General features: G+C 40.7%; 1 protein-coding gene across 1 annotated transcript; it reads right to left on the bottom strand.

The window, feature by feature from the left end:
* Window positions 1-9,298: 9,298 nt before the first annotated feature.
* LOC308150744 (protein BTG1-like) lies at window positions 9,299-9,919 on the bottom strand (the record flags this gene model as incomplete). The annotated part of the gene is given in 3 exon segments (XM_080523544.1): window positions 9,299-9,423; window positions 9,426-9,513; window positions 9,515-9,919. Coding segments are annotated over 3 exon segments (618 nt in total).
* Between the last annotated feature and the right edge of the window lie 8,717 nt (window positions 9,920-18,636).

The raw sequence follows: 18,636 nt of genomic DNA, 5'->3' as shown, positions 1-18,636 counted from the left end.
TATTGTGTGTTGAAAATTATGAAATATCTTTTTGAAATGTTTTGTTTACCTTTTTGACGTTGGATGTATGTACCTTTAAGGATTGATCACCTACCTGATATTGAGCTAATTACTGTGAGGAGGCACCTGGTAGATGGCTTTATATAGGAGATCATTATGTGTGTTCACCAGGGAATGGTGGATCTGATTAAGTTTTGAATCGCACAGCGGGTGGCAGTGTATCGTACAGAGCTCAAGAGATATAAAGTATGATAACGATCCATATAACGTACTGCTTTAAGAAAGTCAACCTTAGTTTGGTTCAGTTTAATAAATTGTTTTATTTTATAATTCCGACTATGATAGTCAAAACAAACAGTCAAACAATGTTCAAAAATGTTAACCCAACAGAAACAATGGTCTATAACAAATACCAGTGCTTTTTTTTTTGCGACACGGTGGAGCTGGGGGGAGCTGGGGGGCGCCGGGGCCTCGGCCTCGTACAACACGCAGATGGAACCGTCCTCCCCGATGCGGTAGGACACCTCGTAGGGGTCTACCCACAGCGTCAGCTCCGGGGGCAACAGCCAGAAGAGCTCTTCGCTGGTAAGTCCGATACGACAAGCGGCTCTGCCGATGAGAGGGTCCATTTCATGATTAATCCGGATGCAACGGAAGCCGGAGCCCTTCTGTGGTCGGTCGGGGAACCAGTGGTCCTGGTAGCGCTCTGTGAGTGACTGTTGCAAACAATCTCTGAACACCTGGAGTTGGTGTTCGCTGAGGAAGCCTCTGGTTCTCAGAAGCCTGGCGATTAACGTCGCCGCGGCCGTTACTTCTGGGGCCATTTCAGCTCTAGCTGAGTATCCTTGGTTCATATTGTCCTAAATAATATTATTATTATCTCCCACTCGCTGAAACGTTAAATTAGTTTCTTTACGACAGGATTGCTTTGAGAATTCGATGGGAAGTCTACCAGGAAGCGTTGCTATGCGCTACGTTGCTATGCGCTACGAATGGAATTCTGCAAAGTCTTCCTGGTTCTGTGAAGTCCGTCGACCACCACAGTGATTCTCCTTTTTTTTTTTTCTCTCTCTTCCTCAGCAATTCCCCTCTTTTCTATTAAATTAACTTCCCATTACTTATTTAAGTGAGTTCAAAAAAGCACTGGTATTTGTTATAGACCATTGTTTCTGTTGGGTTAACATTTTTGAACATTGTTTGACTACCAGCCCATAACTTAAGGCTTTCTTTGCACTGCTGGGACTCTTAAGTATGGAGTGCGTGTCTGTCCTGTGATTCTTGCACACTAACCTCAAAGCCTCGGCTGTATTTAAGTGTAAACAAAAAACGACTCTGGGATTCTGTCAGATTCTCCTGGTGCAATAGATATATTTCTCACACCACTTTCTCACGAATGTAAACTCTGGTGCAAATGTGTGTGTGTCTGCAGTACTTGAAGGTGTGGGCGTTCCTGGACATCAGCACTGTGGAGAAGCTACTGCTTCATAGACTGGAGAAGAGGAGCAACCTCAATATCATCAGAGTGAGACACACACACAAATACTGATGAGGATGAGGATGATGATGATGATGATGATGATGATGATGATGACGAAAATGATGATGATGATGATCATGATGTTGATGATGATGATGATGATGATGATGATGATCATGATGATGACGATCATGATGATGACGATGATGACGATGATGACGATGACGATGATGACGATGACGATGATGATGATGATGATGTGTCCAAGGTTAGGATCTACTCTGTGCAGGATGAGACCCAGGAGAAAGAGGAACAGCTAGAGGAGATGTTGTCTTGCTATACACACCTGACCTCTGATCTCCACCTCTCTGCTATCATCCACCCCATCGTCTGACCACACACACACACACATGCACACATACAGACACACACAAATATACACACCCATACACAATAACTTGCATACCCCACTTCTACAATCTACCTCAATAAAAACAAAAAAAAGTCAAATGTATTCTGTCACTTGTCTCTTGTAGAGCGTGGTCAATGGTCTATTAAAAGATCCTTTGGCTTATTAATAGACTGTGTCTTAGTACACATCAAATCAAATCAAATCAAATTTTATTTGTATAGCGCATTTCTTACAAGATGCAACTCAATGCGCTTCACACAATGAAAATGTTCAGTCAATCAGTCAATCAATCAATCAATCAATACTGACAGAGCCGCGAGCAGGCAAAAGTAAAAAACCTGTATACTATGTAGCCAGGAAAAATTCCCTTGCAGCCCTCTACCAATAGAGCGACTACTAGCCAGTTTGCTTACCAGTACCCAGCGGTCCCCCAGGGGAGGCCAAGGACCACCGGCACCAAGCAAGCAAGGGCAAAAACCTGTACACCATGTATCCAGGAAAAATTCCTTGCATATTATCGGCGTACACACTGTCCATAAATGTAGTGTTATATTTGCATCGTTCTGCATCCAGTATGGTCACAGGTCCTGCCAAAAGAGAATCTTAAGCACAGTTATGATGCAACAACACAATAGAGACAATAAAGATGACAGCAATACAACCTGATGGTGGTCCTGGTACACCCTTGTACCGGTTCCAGTACTGCTCTAGGTGCTATTTGGAGCTGACAGTGCCTCATCAGCACCCGGGTCGATTTTCCTGTCAATACAAATCTCAAAACACGAGTATGGTGTAATGGCCTAGTGATCCTAGTTCTATAATGTCCAATGTCTCCCTTAGTATCAAAAGGCGACATTGAATAAGTAGGTTTTGAGGTCACGCTTAAAAATGTCCTGAGTTTTAGACAACCTCAGGCCCTCAGGTAGGGTGTTCCACAATCTAGGAGCATATATGCTAAAAGCATGTGTACATGCACAAACAACACTGGTGTAACAGTGATACAAACATAGTCCTGATAAAGCAACCCCCCGCCCTTTTTTTCTCTCTCTCTGCACATACACAGTGACCCAGTTCCATTGTAGGAGGGTATGGGGTCATGATAAACGCTCCTTTTAAAGGAGCACTGTATGTTGTTGCTATTGGGATACAAAGCATTCAGGTGTATGGAATGTGTTATTGCTAGCTGAAGTTGTGGGTGTGTTGTCATTTCTCATATGTTTCTGTTCTACTCTAGTACATCCAGAACAGTGCTGCCAGGGTCCTGATGAGAGTGCGGAAATATACCCATATCACCCCCCCTATCCTGGCATCTTTACACTGGCTCCCTGTCTCCTACAGGACTGAATTCAAAACCCTTTTCCTAACTTTATTGCACCCATGGTAATGCACCTCCCTACCTTAGAGAACTGCTCACTCACTCCACTAAACCCCTCCTGCAATCTTTGATCTGGAAACAGCCTGCTTCTTCATACCCCCAGGAAGCTCCACTCTATGGGAGACTGGGCCTTTTGCTCAGCTGCCCCCGCCTTTTGAATGCCCTCCCTGACAATCTGAGGGCACCACAGACTCTAGATTGCTAGTCTACTACATCACTACTACATCTACTACATCACTGTGTGAACATCACTGTCAAGATGTTAAAGAACTCGTAGATCACTTGAAGGGGCATATAGCGGAAGGACGAGCTGTGAATTGTCCCGTGAGAGGATGCAAACGTGCTTTCAGTGTCAGATCTTCATTTAGCGCACACATGTCCAGGAACCATAGAGATTGTCCAGTGGATATGATCAATGACTTGTATAGGGAGCAAACTCCTCAATCCTCCTCTTCTGTCATAAATGAACCTGCGGGGACTGGCCTAGATGTTTCTAATGAGGCATTAACCGATGAAGGCAATATGGATATTTCTCAAAAGTTCACAGTTTCTTAGAAATGTATGCCTATTCTACTTGAAATTGCAAGGACAGTTTCTGCTTCCATCTTCGACTATACAGAATATTGTTGAAGAGATGGAAAATATACATGAGTTGGGGAATACATACACTTTGGGTAAACTATGTTTTCTTCTGAAAAATGACTTGTCACTAACAGATGAGGATATTGCCAAAATCTGTGATACTGTCAAGGAATGTGACTTATTCTCTGCTTGTCATCAGGGACCAATGAGAACAGCATATTCCAGAAATGAGACATTTAAAAATATGTTCCAATATGTAGAGCCTAAAAAGGTGTTTTTAGGAAGAGATGAAAACATGTCTGAGAGGTTTGCCTATTATGTACCTGTGAGAGAGACTTTGAAATCCTTGTTAGAGTCTGATCTATGGCAGAACTGTGTGTCGGCACAGCAACCAAATCAGTATAACTCAGATGTTCTCTGTGATATCAGTGATGGTCATCATGTCTGAAGTTAGTTCTATACCAAGACGCTTTTGAAGTTGTAAACCCTTTAGGTTCTGCAAAAAAGAAGCACAAAGTCCTAGCTGTCTATTTGTCTCTGGCTAATTTACCACTTCATATGTGGTCAAATACAGATCACATGTTACTTGTTTTGCTGTGTAAAGAGAAGGACTTTAAAGACTTTGGCCATGCTAAGGTTTTCTCTGAATTACTAGTGGATTTGCAAGAGTTGGAGGAAAATGGAATAACTGTGTCAGATGAAATAGTTAAAGGAGCCCTTTATTGTATTGCTGGCGATAACTTGGGATCACACTGTATTGGTGGCTTCACAGAAAATTTCAGTCGCTCTGAGTATCTCTGTAGGTACCGCACAATTACGAGAAAATAATTTCAAGGTGACCCAAATGTATGTGGTCCACAACGCACCATTGAATGCTATAATTCTGCTATTGATTGTTTACAGACTGAAGATACACAACAGGTAGAAGGAATAAAGTTCAAGTCAGTATTCAATTCTTTGAAGTACTTTCATGTTTGCCAGCCTGGTTTGCCGCCTTGTTTAGGCCATGACATTTTTGAGGGTGTTCTGTCCTATGATGTTGCACTTTACCTCGTGTACCTTATATTAAAAAAGAAGTGGTTCACCCTTTCAATTCTGAATCGGCGCATTAAGCAGTTTAAATACAGTGCATCTGATGCTTTTACAAAGCCATGCGAGGTCAGTTCTCAAGGATTTAAGCTTTCAGGCCAGGCTGTCCAGAACTGGAATTTTTTAAGGTTGCTGCCTCTGATAATTGGTGACAAAGTGCAAGATCCAGAAGATAATGTTTGGCAATTAATTCTCCAACTGAAAGACATTGTCGACATTATTTGTGCTCAGAAAATCTCTGTATCTCAGGTAGCTTATCTTGATGTTCTCATTCAAGAATATTTAGATTCCAGAAAGTCCTTATTTCCAGAGAACACCCTGAAACCAAAGCATCATTATTTACGCCATTACCCAGCATTGATTTTACAATTTGGCCCCCTGATCAGGGTATGGACTATGCGATTTGAAAGTAAACACCGTTACTTCAAGAGATGTGCTAGGCATTTAAAGAATTTTAAGAACATCTGCTTTACCTTCACTGAAAGGCATCAAATGCTTCAGGCCTATCTCTTAGCCGGGCCAGTGTATCAACTCTTACAAGTGAAAGATAGCTCTCTGTTTTACTCTGAGCTTTACAGTGAAGCAATTAAGAATGCAGTCAGACTGGCTTCACTGAGACAAATACCAGGGTCTCTGTAGAGATAGAATATAAAGGAACATCATACAAGAAAGGCCAATTTCTTGTCACAAGGAATGTGGAGTCTATGGAGTTTGGTGAACTGCTGCTCATTTTAATCAAAAATGACGTCGCCATTCATTTTTTGATGAGAGTATACATAGCAGAGTTCCTTCCTGAATACCATCTGTATTCTCTGAAAAAACAGAGTAATACGATACAATGTCTGAACATCAATGACTTGACTGATTTCTATCCATTATCATCTTACATGATTAATGGACACCAGGTAGTTCCATTGAAGCACAGTGTATTGTCACAATGAGGATTAACTAACTAAAACTGAGTTTTATGCACCCCCCCTGTGACGATCCACACTTGGACCTATAGTGGGCGCTATTACATTTGTTGTCCTGTCGACCTTCTCTCTTCGTTCCAGATGGGAGAGGAGATTCCCGTTTGTTAGGGTTGATTGATATTGGTTATTTGATTATATTGAGTTATGGATGTTTTTGAGGAGTTTGTGGCAGCTCCGTCGGTCGATGGGTTGTTACAGTTAACAAAGGAAAAACTGTGGAAGGTTGTTGAACATTATGAGGTTAAGCTTGAGGTGGTGAAAGGCCGAGCAAATAAACAGGACGTAGTAGAGGCTTTACAGAATACATTAATTAATAGGGGCATACTAAAGGGTAAATTGTCTGTCCCTAAAATATCCGTTGGGGTTGCATCTGGGTCCACTGAGTTAACATTTGATCAGCCTTTCGTAGATGCAACTCCTTAAGGCGCCTTAAAGGATCCTTAAGGGATCATGTCAATATGAGTGTCTGTGTTTACATAATCCTTAAAACCTCTTCTTATCCACCGCCCCACCGGTTACCCGAGAATCGGGTCTATGTTTAATATAACATATAAAGAGCTTACCTTTATCAATAATGTTCATCAATGTCGCAAACGATTCATTAGATTCCGTTCTAAACGTCCAAAGCGATCTTTTCGTCGACCAGTAAAAACAGTGCGAGTGAGAAGCCCTTGTATACAGCCACGTCACATAGGAAAACCAAGCATGTCAGTACATCTCATTTTGGTTCTAGGTAGAACTGCATATAGAGGAGTTCTTGAGCAAAACGTAGTACTACTTTACTAGCTACTGAATACTGTGAAGGTAAATCTATGTCATGCTGTTTAGCTCATACCTGTGTATTTCCAGCGCCATGCCATCCACCAGCTCCACACCACCGTCCCCGTGCTCCTGTCCAGCAGGGTCGTTCACACTGAGAGATCACCTTCCCAAAGGCCAGTATGAGGACCTCGTCCAACGGAGAGCAGAGGAGTACAGGAAACACCTCCTCAGGTGGGAGAGATGGCATTTAGAGTGTCACAGAACATTCCTGTCTCTAACTGTAGGCTTGTTATGAGGGCAGGATGGCATTTATTATTGTGTGTGCATGTACGTGTGTGTGTGGGTGTTTACACGTGTGTGTTTACATGAGTGTGTGTGTGTACAAATATTTGAATTAAAATCTACTAAATATACATGTCTGTCTCTTGTAGGACCAAGTCCAGTCTGAACAGGCTGCTCTTCGCTCCGTCTAACTCCCCTTTACAGTACCCCATCCAGGGATTTACTGTGGTCCCTCTCCAGAAGAGCCTCATACCAGGTCACACACACACACACACACACACACACACACACACACACACACCACTAGTCATTGTTACTTCCTAAACTAGTTATCAATGGCATTTGTGGAAATGAACAAACTTGTTATTCAGGTAACTTTATTTTCAACATCATTTCAGGTTTAGCTCTGCATGCAACAAAAACAACAACAACAAATTACCAGGTTGGTTGGAAACTCAAGGGTCTTCAAGGGTCTTCGTCGCTACCAGGTGTAAAAACAAAACGTTAGTTGGTGATGGTTTTCAAACCTGGTTTCAGTAAAGGTTTTTCAACATGGATATTGAAAATACACTGAATGAATGAATGATCAATGAATGATCAATGAATGATCAATGCCTTTACTGAAATTATGCCTATGTGCAGCAAAAATCACTATCAATGTCCCATAAGGATGGCTGCAGTACTCTTCAAACCTGTTTATTCATGTTAAGATCTGCAACTCATTCATTATGATTGACCCTTATAGTACAGTGCTTCACTTTTACTGTCTATGGTGGGTCTCATCCAGGAAGTATAAGATATCTATGGTGGGTCTCACCCAGGGAATATAAGCCTATGGTGTGAGCCCTGTTCTGTACCTGCAGGTGAGTGTTCGTGTGTCCAGCGGTGTCCTGGCTGTAGAGTACCCTGAGCCTGGCCAGGTGGAGGGTCAGGGTCAGGGTCAGGGTCGGATCACTCTCCAATCCCCCAGCCTCGCTGACCTCAACAACCTCCTGGAACAACTCACCTACACCAGCACTGTGTACCGCGTACACACTGGAGACCTGGGTAAGACCTAGGTTAGAACTGGATTAGACCTGGGTTAGAACTGGGATAGACCTGGGATAGACCTGGGTTAGTCCTGGTATAGCCCTAGGTTAGGCCTGAGTTAGATCTGAGTTAGACCTTGGTTAGATTAGATTAGATTAGATTCAACTTTATTGTCAGAACAGAGTACAAGTACAATACAACGAAATGCAGTTTAACATCCAATCAGAAGTGCAAATTGTGATAAGGGCATGATATAAATAGAACAAGAGGTAGTGATAGGTAACGATGTAATATACAGTACGTGCAGAGGTAGTATTGTAAGCATCAGTATAGTCTCATCCCCCAATCTCGTGTGATCAAACGTGATCTAACATTGTACCCTGACTGATCTGTTACGAGGCAGCCATGTGCAACAGGGCAAATAAAGTGCAGAAGAATGAAAATAATAATAATAATAATAATAATAATAATAATAGCTGGAACCATAGATGGTGACAAACTGTGACAAATTGGACACTTATACAGCATGGACTTATTATGATTTATGTGGACTCATGATATTGATATGAGATGATAAATGTATATTGAAATATTGATGAATATGATGTGATGTAATGCAATGACATGTGATTTAGCGTATTTGATATATCTCATAGATTTGTTTCACATTAGTTATTCTGGCTCCATTTAATATTTTGTTGTAATTGTTTTTGCTATGGCGTCAACAATTAGGGGCCGGTATGTTGGAGCCATATTAGGGCCTTTTGAGTTCAGTTAAGAAAATCTACTAATAAGATATTTTGTGTTTATTGTGTGTTGAAAATTATGAAATATCTTTATGAAATGTTTTGTTTACCTTTTTGACGTTGGATGTATGTACCTTTAAGGATTGATCACCTACCTGATATTGAGCTAATTACTGTGAGGAGGCACCTGGTAGATGGCTTTATATAGGAGATCATTATGTGTGTTCACCAGGGAATGGTGGATCTGATTAAGTTTTGAATCGCACAGCGGGTGGCAGTGTATCGTACAGAGCTCAAGAGATATAAAGTATGATAACGATCCATATAACGTACTGCTTTAAGAAAGTCAACCTTAGTTTGGTTCAGTTTAATAAATTGTTTTATTTTATAATTCCGACTATGATAGTCAAAACAAACAGTCAAACAATGTTCAAAAATGTTAACCCAACAGAAACAATGGTCTATAACAAATACCAGTGCTTTTTTGAACTCACTTAAATAAGTAATGGGAAGTTAATTTAATAGAAAAGAGGGGAATTGCTGAGGAAGAAAAAAAGAAAAAAAGGAGAATCACTGTGGTGATCGACGGACTTCACAGAACCAGGCATGGTGAGTCGCTGCAGTGCCCCATCCGAGTCGAGTCAGCTTCGTCTCCCGCACTAGCTCGACATGGATGGTCATCAGGTAGTTCTTCTGGGGCTGGTGCGACCACCGATCAGAAAACCATTCTTGCAGTTCAGTGAAGGCTCGATGGGGGAGGCTGTGGGCGACACGGTGGAGCTGGGGGGAGCTGGGGGGCGCCGGGGCCTCGGCCTCGTACAACACGCAGATGGAACCGTCCTCCCCGATGCGGTAGGACACCTCGTAGGGGTCTACCCACAGCGTCAGCTCCGGGGGCAACAGCCAGAAGAGCTCTTCGCTGGTAAGTCCGATACGACAAGCGGCTCTGCCGATGAGAGGGTCCATTTCATGATTAATCCGGATGCAACGGAAGCCGGAGCCCTTCTGTGGTCGGTCGGGGAACCAGTGGTCCTGGTAGCGCTCTGTGAGTGACTGTTGCAAACAATCTCTGAACACCTGGAGTTGGTGTTCGCTGAGGAAGCCTCTGGTTCTCAGAAGCCAGGAGACTAACGTCGCCGCGGCCGTTACTTCTGGGGCCATTTCAGCTCTAGCTGAGTATCCTTGGTTCATATTGTCCTAAATAATATTATTATTATCTCCCACTCGCTGAAACGTTAAATTAGTTTCTTTACGACAGGATTGCTTTGAGAATTCGATGGGAAGTCTACCAGGAAGCGTTGCTATGCGCTACGTTGCTATGCGCTACGAATGGAATTCTGCAAAGTCTTCCTGGTTCTGTGAAGTCCGTCGACCACCACAGTGATTCTCCTTTTTTTTTTTTCTCTCTTCCTCAGCAATTCCCCTCTTTTCTATTAAATTAACTTCCCATTACTTATTTAAGTGAGTTCAAAAAAGCACTGGTATTTGTTATAGACCATTGTTTCTGTTGGGTTAACATTTTTTAACATTGTTTGACTACCAGCCCATAACTTAAGGCTTTCTTTGCACTGCTGGGACTCTTAAGTATGGAGTGCGTGTCTGTCCTGTGATTCTTGCACACTAACCTCAAAGCCTGGGCTGTATTTAAGTGTAAACAAAAAACGACTCTGGGATTCTGTCAGATTCCCCTGGTGCAATAGATATATTTCTCACACCACTTTCTCACGAATGTAAACTCTGGTGCAAATGTGTGTGTGTCTGCAGTACTTGAAGGTGTGGGCGTTCCTGGACATCAGCACTGTGGAGAAGCTACTGCTTCATAGACTGGAGAAGAGGAGCAACCTCAATATCATCAGAGTGAGACACACACACAAATACTGATGAGGATGATGATGAGGATGATGATGATGATGATGATGATGATGATCATGATGTTGATGATGTTGATGATGATGATGATGATGATCATGATGATGACGATCATGATGATGACGATGATGACGATGATGATGATGATGACGATGATGATGATGATGTGTCCAAGGTTAGGATCTACTCTGTGCAGGATGAGACCCAGGAGAAAGAGGAACAGCTAGAGGAGATGTTGTCTCGCTATACACATCTGACCTCTGATCTCCACCTCTCTGCTATCATCCACCCCATCGTCTGACCACACACACACACACACATGCTGTGGTAACCTTTAAACGTAATAAAGCCACATGACGCTTGATGTCCTTTCGGTTTGTACTTTATATAGAAACGGGAGCATGGAGTCATACATACATGTCTGTGCGTCTTACACTGCGCACCTGTTATGCTAATCTGAATACCGGATACGGAAACACCTCCTGTCTTCATCTCTGTAGTCCTAGAAATAATATAACTCCCCCCTGGTGGGAAAACATAGATATTGCATCTCAATATACATCCTAGGTATAATGCTCACATTATAACACATGCACACATGCAGACACACACAAATATACACACCCATACACAATAACTTGCATACCCCACTTCTACAATCTACCTCAACTAAATAAAAACAAAAAAAAGTCAAATGTATTCTGTCACTTGTCTCTTGTAGAGCGTGGTCAATGGTCTATTAAAAGATCCTTTGGCTTATTAATAGACTGTGTCTTAGTACACATGCACAAACAACACTGGTGTAACAGTGACACAAACATAGTCCTGATAAAGCAACCCCCCCCCCCTTTTTTTTTCTCTCTCTCTGCACATACACAGTGACCCAGTTCCATTGTAGGAGGGTATGGGGTCATGATAAGGGCTCCTTTTAAAGGAGCACTGTATGTTGTTGCTATTGGGATACAAAGCATTCAGGTGTATGGGATGTGTTATTGCTAGCTGAAGTTGTGGGTGTGTTGTCATTTCTCATATGTTTCTGTTCTAATAGTACATCCAGAACAGTGCTGCCAGGGTCCTGATGAGAGTGCGGAAATATACCCATATCACCCCCCCTATCCTGGCATCTTTACACTGGCTCCCTGTCTCCTACAGGACTGAATTCAAAACCCTTTTCCTAACTTTATTGCACCCATGGTAATGCACCTCCCTACCTTAGAGAACTGCTCACTCACTCCACTAAACCCCTCCTGCAATCTTTGATCTGGAAACAGCCTGCTTCTTCATACCCCCAGGAAGCTCCACTCTATGGGAGACTGGGCCTTTTGCTCAGCTGCCCCCGCCTTTTGAATGCCCTCCCTGACAATCTGAGGGCACCACAGACTCTAGATTGCTAGTCTACTACATCACTACTACATCTACATCTACTACATCACTGTGTGAACATCACTGTCAAGATGTTAAAGAACTCGTAGATCACAGATTGTTGCTGTAAAAATTAAGGTATATTTTGGTTTACCATTCTACTGTTTTACCGTTAATTCTACACTTGATATCAGCAAAAACAATATTTTAAAAAGCTTGGTAATGCTTTTCTAACTGTTTGTTCCTGTAAAAATTAAGGTATATTTTAGTTTACCGTTGAACTGTGTTTTACCGTTAATTCTACACTTGACATCAGCAAAAACAATATTTTAAACAGCTTGGTAATGTCATTTGTATGGTAAATTGTGGTTTGCCTTATAATGGTCTTTAACCATTATTTATACGGCAAGTGTATATCATTAACAACAAAATAATGTACGTTTTACAAATTGTTGCATTAAAAATAAGGGGAAATATATATATATATATATATATATATATATATATATATATATATATATATATATATATATATATATATATATATATTTAACTGCTTGTTCCTGTAAAAATGAAGGTATATTTTGGTTTACCATTCAACTGTAATTTACCGTTAATTATATCCTTGACATCAGCAAAAATAATATTTTAAACAGCTTGGTAATGTTTTTCAAACTGCTTGTTGCCGTAAAAATGAAGGTATATATTGGTTTACCGTTCAACTGTGTTTTACCGTTAATTATATCCTTGACATCAGCAAAAACATACTTTAAACAGCTTGGTAATGCAATTTTTATGGTAAATTGTTGTTTGCCATATAATGGTCTTTAACTGTTATTTATACCACAAATTGATATTTTTAACAACAAAAGAATGTCCTTTTTAGATTGTTTTGCTGTAAAAAATAATATTCATCCTCTTATCTATCATTACAGTAATTCCCTGTAATTGTAACTGTGATATACTGTTTTTCATTTTACGGTGTTTTACTGTTGCGATTTAACAGTTTTCCACCGTATTATTCACGGATATTATTTAAAGTGTAATGTTCAGAATTAAATAGAATATTCGTGTTAGTGAATATTAGTATTATTATTCTTACGTGAATATTCTTAAAAATGCGACGTCAGTAAGCCACCATAAATAACGTTTTGCTTTAGAATACCTCGTATCAATGCTTACGGGTTGATTTTCATAAATGTCAAATGTAAAATTTAACAAACGCCTCTATTATAAATAACAATCGTTGTATTTCTTATTCACAGTTGCTGAAAATCTCCTCGGATGAAAATCCAATTGGTGGCTACTCCGGCTACCCTAAAGTAAAAATACACGTACAAAATGATTTTCTTTAACCAAAGAAAAAGCAGCGTCCTCGTGCTTCTACTTTGCACAAGCACTATCATTATTTTTAGTTCTTTGATTCGTCAGAAGTCTTCTAACCAATTTTGGGATTTTTAAAATATGCCCACCAACTGCTGGACAAGATGTCTGCCCAGTTCACTCCTTCTTGTGCCTGTCACAAATGTATGACAGGGCCAGGGGATGACCCCTGGTTTGTGCAACGTTTCAGACAATCTCTTAATCTATTTCTCACAAGAGCAAACAAGGAACTTCCTGAGGGTACCATCAGGTGGTGGAAGGTAAATACTTTGTGTTTTATTGAAGATTAGTTTTTGTGATTGTGATTGAGAATGTTTATTTTGGTCCCTTATACAATTCATAATACAGATATAAAAAATGTACACAGTCACAATGCGTAACACCAGGACCAAAAAGGTGTGGGCTGAAGCCATGGCTTATTGCGCCTACCCTTGTTACATGTATTGTTTTTCCCCATGAGTGCATAATCAAAACATTGAAACTTTTATAAGCAAAATTTCACTTACGCATCTTAACAGAAAACTCAAAAGTACCAAACAAAAAAACTATATTAATGCGCCTACCCTTTTTACATTAGTGGTTTTCCCCTTATGAGTGCATAATCAAGACATAGAAACATTTATAAACAACATTTTACTTACGCATGTTAACAAAAAGTTCAAAAATACCAAACAAAAACTATATTTATACCTCTGTTTTATACTTGTTCCCTACACACAATCCAACTGTCAACACTGTCACTGCACTTAACTTTAACTGTCAACACTGTCACTGCACTTAACTTTTTAACTTTACTTACTTCTGCTCATGAGGGTTTGTCATCATCAGGCATTGCAGGGTGATAGAGGAAACTTCGGCAAAGTGGCGGAGGAGCTATTTCAGGTCATCCCTGACAAGGAGCTGTACATGGATGCAGGACCTGACCGCTGTAGGACCTGTGCTGTGGTGGGGAACTCTGGGAATCTCAAGCGGTCCCACTACGGAGCCCTCATTGACCTTAATGATGTCATCATAAGGTACTGATGCGTGTTGTGCATCAGTCTGTTTTCAGAGAGGTTTATTGAGTACACAAAGACATTTGCTTATGAAGAGTAAACATCTCTCTATTCCACGTGTCACCCAGAATTAACAAGGCACCTACCAAAGGCTATGAAGGGCATGTGGGGACCAGAACCACTCACCACATCATGTATCCAGAGAGTGCTGTGGACCTGGACAACACCACTCATCTGGTTTTGTTCCCTTTCAAGACTCTGGACCTCAAGTGGCTCCTCGGTGCCATAACCACTGGTGAAACAGTCAAGCGGTGAGTGTTCTTCCAAGTTTTCTTTTGACTAGTTTGGAAGTAGTCTATCTACTAACAGCCTGTTAATAACATGTTTTATGTCGTGTTTTGAGTGCTCTTTTAGAACATCACCGTTCTTCGTCACGTTTTTTGACGTCAAAAGCCATAATCACACCAAATGATCAACTGGTGTGTTTTTTATTTATTTATTCATCAGCACATATGTACGAGTTAAAGAAAGGATCAAAGCCAACAAAGACTTGGTGAGTCAATAAGAAACATGAGCTACTGTCGTAACATATGTAGCGTTTCTCTACTCGGGTTGAAGATGTTTATGCTGTGCACATAACCACCTTTCAGGATATATATACAGCTCTGGAAAAAATTAAGAGACTACTGCAAAATTATCCGATTTTTGTCTGCTGCTTGACCTTGTTCTGGAAGGATGGAAGCAACCTAACGCTCACTGTATCCCTCCGCCAGACAGAATTGAACCCTTTACTCAAAACCTTTCTTTTCAACTCTTTTGGCAAGGTCAATAGTATAATAAAAAAAAGTATTCCCATTACTTTTGAGGTACTACTAGCACTGTTTTTTCCCTCCAGCCTATTGCAAGAGGATAGTGATTTTATACTTTTCCTTGTTAAATAAGATTCGGTTCAGGTGATCACCTAATCAGTACCTCACTCAGTAGATTGAGGTGTGCCTGTGTTAGAATTCAAAAGACACTGGAATGGAATGGCTACCATTCATGTAGAGATGCTGATTTAAGAAATATTTGGTGTGGTCTCTTAATTTTTTCCAGACATGTAGCTTATGTGACATAACTACACTGATTAAGAGAGCTATGTAATTCATAATTCATGCAGGTAATGGTCCTGCATCCTACTTTCATGAAATACGTTTATGAGATTTGGCTTGATAAACATGGTCGATATCCATCCACGGGAATAATGGCTCTGATATATGCCATACACATATGTGATGAGGTAAGCCTTCCTTTCTATAACAGTAACAATGTTCTGCCAATATATATAGGGGAAATAAGTATTGAACACATCAACATTTTGTCCAGTAAATGTATTTCCAATGAGCCTTTTCAAGTGAAATTTGCACCAGACTTCTTTGGAATTAACTCAAACAATCCAGACAAAAACATTAAACATTAAAGTCCATATGTAAATAAAGTTATGTGGAATGAAGTGGAATGAAACAGGAAAAAAGTATTGAACACACTAAGAAAAAGCAGTACACCACAGCAAGGAAAGGCAAGGAACCAGCTGAAAACCATACCTAATTAGGAGGCAACACTACCTCCAATCTGTGCTATTTAATGTCAGCTGGGATAGAATATATTGATATTGATGGGCTATAAAATGTTTTTTTGGGTTAACACAGTGCCACACAACAAACATCTAATGATGGGTAAAAGCAAAGAGCCGTCTCAAGACCTTCACAACCAGATCGTTATAAAACATGAAAATGGAATTGGCTACAGACGTATTTCACAACTTGTGAATCTTCCAGTAAGCACCATTGGGGCATTATCCGTAAGTGGAAGCAACATCACTCCACCATCAACCGGCCACGCACAGGAGCTCCTCGCAAGATTTCTGATCAGGGAGTCAGAAGGATACTTAGAAGAGTAGCCAAAGAGCCAAGGACCACTAGGAAAGAGCTCCAGAAAGACTTGGAGGCAGCAGCATATGGACTTCAATGTTTAGATTTTTTGTTTGAGTTAATACCAAAGTCTGGTGCAAATTTCACTTGAATAGGCTCATTGGAAATACATTTACTGGACAAAATGTTGATGTGTTCAATAATGATTTCCCCCACTGTATGTACAGCTGAGCTCACTAAGATAACTTGTATACAACCTGCACTGGGAATAGAACAATGTCTAATTGTGACTGACTAATGATATGCATCATCCATAGAGAAATATTAGGTCTACTTGAGACGGTACTGGCTATCTTTCCAATTTACTACCACATGAAGGGTGCCATGTAGTCAACTAGGGTGGGACTTCCTATGAGCTGGGAAGGCATCAGCCAATTGGATCAACACATGGTCTTCTTATTCAATAGGTTTATTTACAGATTGTAAATTGACTTCAGGCGTACGATAAATGACTGGCCTGAGACACACTCCCGAGCCTGAGCACCAGCCAGCAGCAGTTTCGGGACCCGCAGGTTTAGGACCGCAAGTCTAGCACCCTAGTTCTAGGGTCCTAGACCTTAGGGTTAGGGTTTTCAGGACCCTGCTACTTGAGACACTGGAGCTGAGTTGAGAGAACACACCAGCCTTTGGCAGTGAATCACCAACATTTGACACTCACACCACAGATTAAGTTGACTACACGATCACAGTTAATTTAGGGGAGTGCGCCATCTATTGCTTATATCTCTACGACATCATGACACAGTACTAGCATGTTGGTGTTGGTGAAAAGAAATAGAGATCTACTGTATATGAAGCTCTCCTTTTTTCTTTTCAGGTGAATGTTTATGGATTTGGGGCAGACAGATTTGGAAACTGGAACCACTACTGGGATCCACTGCCGCAGCGTACTTTAGATCACTATACAGTGCATAGTAGAACTCATGAGTCTAATGTCATTATGCAGCTCTCTGAAAGACACAAAATCAGGATATACAACGGATTGTGACTACTCTGCTTTGCATACATGCAAAATGCTTGTTGCCCATCTTGCTATGTCAAACAATGGATTCAAATATATATGTTACGGTACATGTGGGAATGCGGTACATGTGGGAAAACTAGGGTTAGGGTTAGGTGCTACGGTGCTAGGGTTAAGGTTAGGGTTAGGGTTAGGGGTAGGGGTAGGGTTAGGGTTAGGATTACGGTTAGGGTTAGGGTTAGACATGCCAGCATGTACCAAGTCGACGTAGCACCTAACCCTAACCCTAGTTTTCCCACATGTACCGTATTCCCACATGTACCGTAACATATATACTAGGGCTGTCAGTTGATGAAAAACAATTTTTATTATTATAAATCTTTTCATATCGTAGTTCATTAGTTTCATTAGTTTCACCCCTACCATCACTCCAGACAAGGAGGGAGGAGGCCGCAGTGAAGCTGGTCAGGAACATGCATGACGAGCAACACCCACTGCATGACCTGCTACCTCCAACACGAGGCAGCTGCACTGCCAGGACACTGAGGAACCAGCACAAGCTGGCTGAACCAAAGGCCAAAACCAGCAGGCTGAAAAACTCAACCCTGCATACTGCAGTTAGACTGTACAATGACAATATCTAGACTCACACATAATACAGCATGGCTACCATGACTGCTACCTGCCCTTGCTTTGCCGCCTTGAAATATTTTTAAACTTTAAAATTGTTGTGTAATTGTTGTGCTGCTAATATTGTGTGTCATATCTATGTAAGTTCTGCAGTTTTTCAGTGGGGCCTTGGCTCCACTGCAAGCATGAATTAATAAAATAAAATCAATCATTAATCTACTGATTAATCTAATGTGGAAATATAATTGTTCCACAATCATACATTTTCCAAACATTCTTGGACAAGAAACTCAAAGTGGTGCATAAACAATGAGTGAGAGAGTAATAAGGTAGTTTAAAAGTTAGCAATGAAATGATTACAATAGTTGAGAGCCATATAAGTAGTGTAGTGTTAGTTAACTAGGTAGCAGTAGGGATTACACACCGAATCCATTGCATTGCAGTATTTTGGCTTGACTAGCGAGTTTGTGTTGTGATTTTCAACAACATTTAAATGTATTTCCGTGTTTCAAAATAAAATACAATTTTGATTGTTACCAATTTGCAGGCCGGCATTGTAAACAGGCCGGCATTGTAAAATAATAATGTTGTTCTTAATTGTAAATAAGCATTGTAAATAAGAATTTTGTTCTTAATTGTCTCGCCTGGTAAAATAAAGGTAAAAAAAATAAAAAAATAAAAATAAAAGTTTGCAGCCCAAATGACCAGACCTATGTACCCTGTAGCCTACAGCATTTT

This window comes from Nansenia antarctica (genome assembly GCF_963989245.1).
Source record: "Nansenia antarctica genome assembly, chromosome: 2".
Lineage (NCBI taxonomy): Eukaryota > Metazoa > Chordata > Actinopteri > Argentiniformes > Microstomatidae > Nansenia > Nansenia antarctica.
Note: the sequence above shows the minus strand (reverse complement) of the source record. Positions and strands in the feature narration are given on the sequence as shown.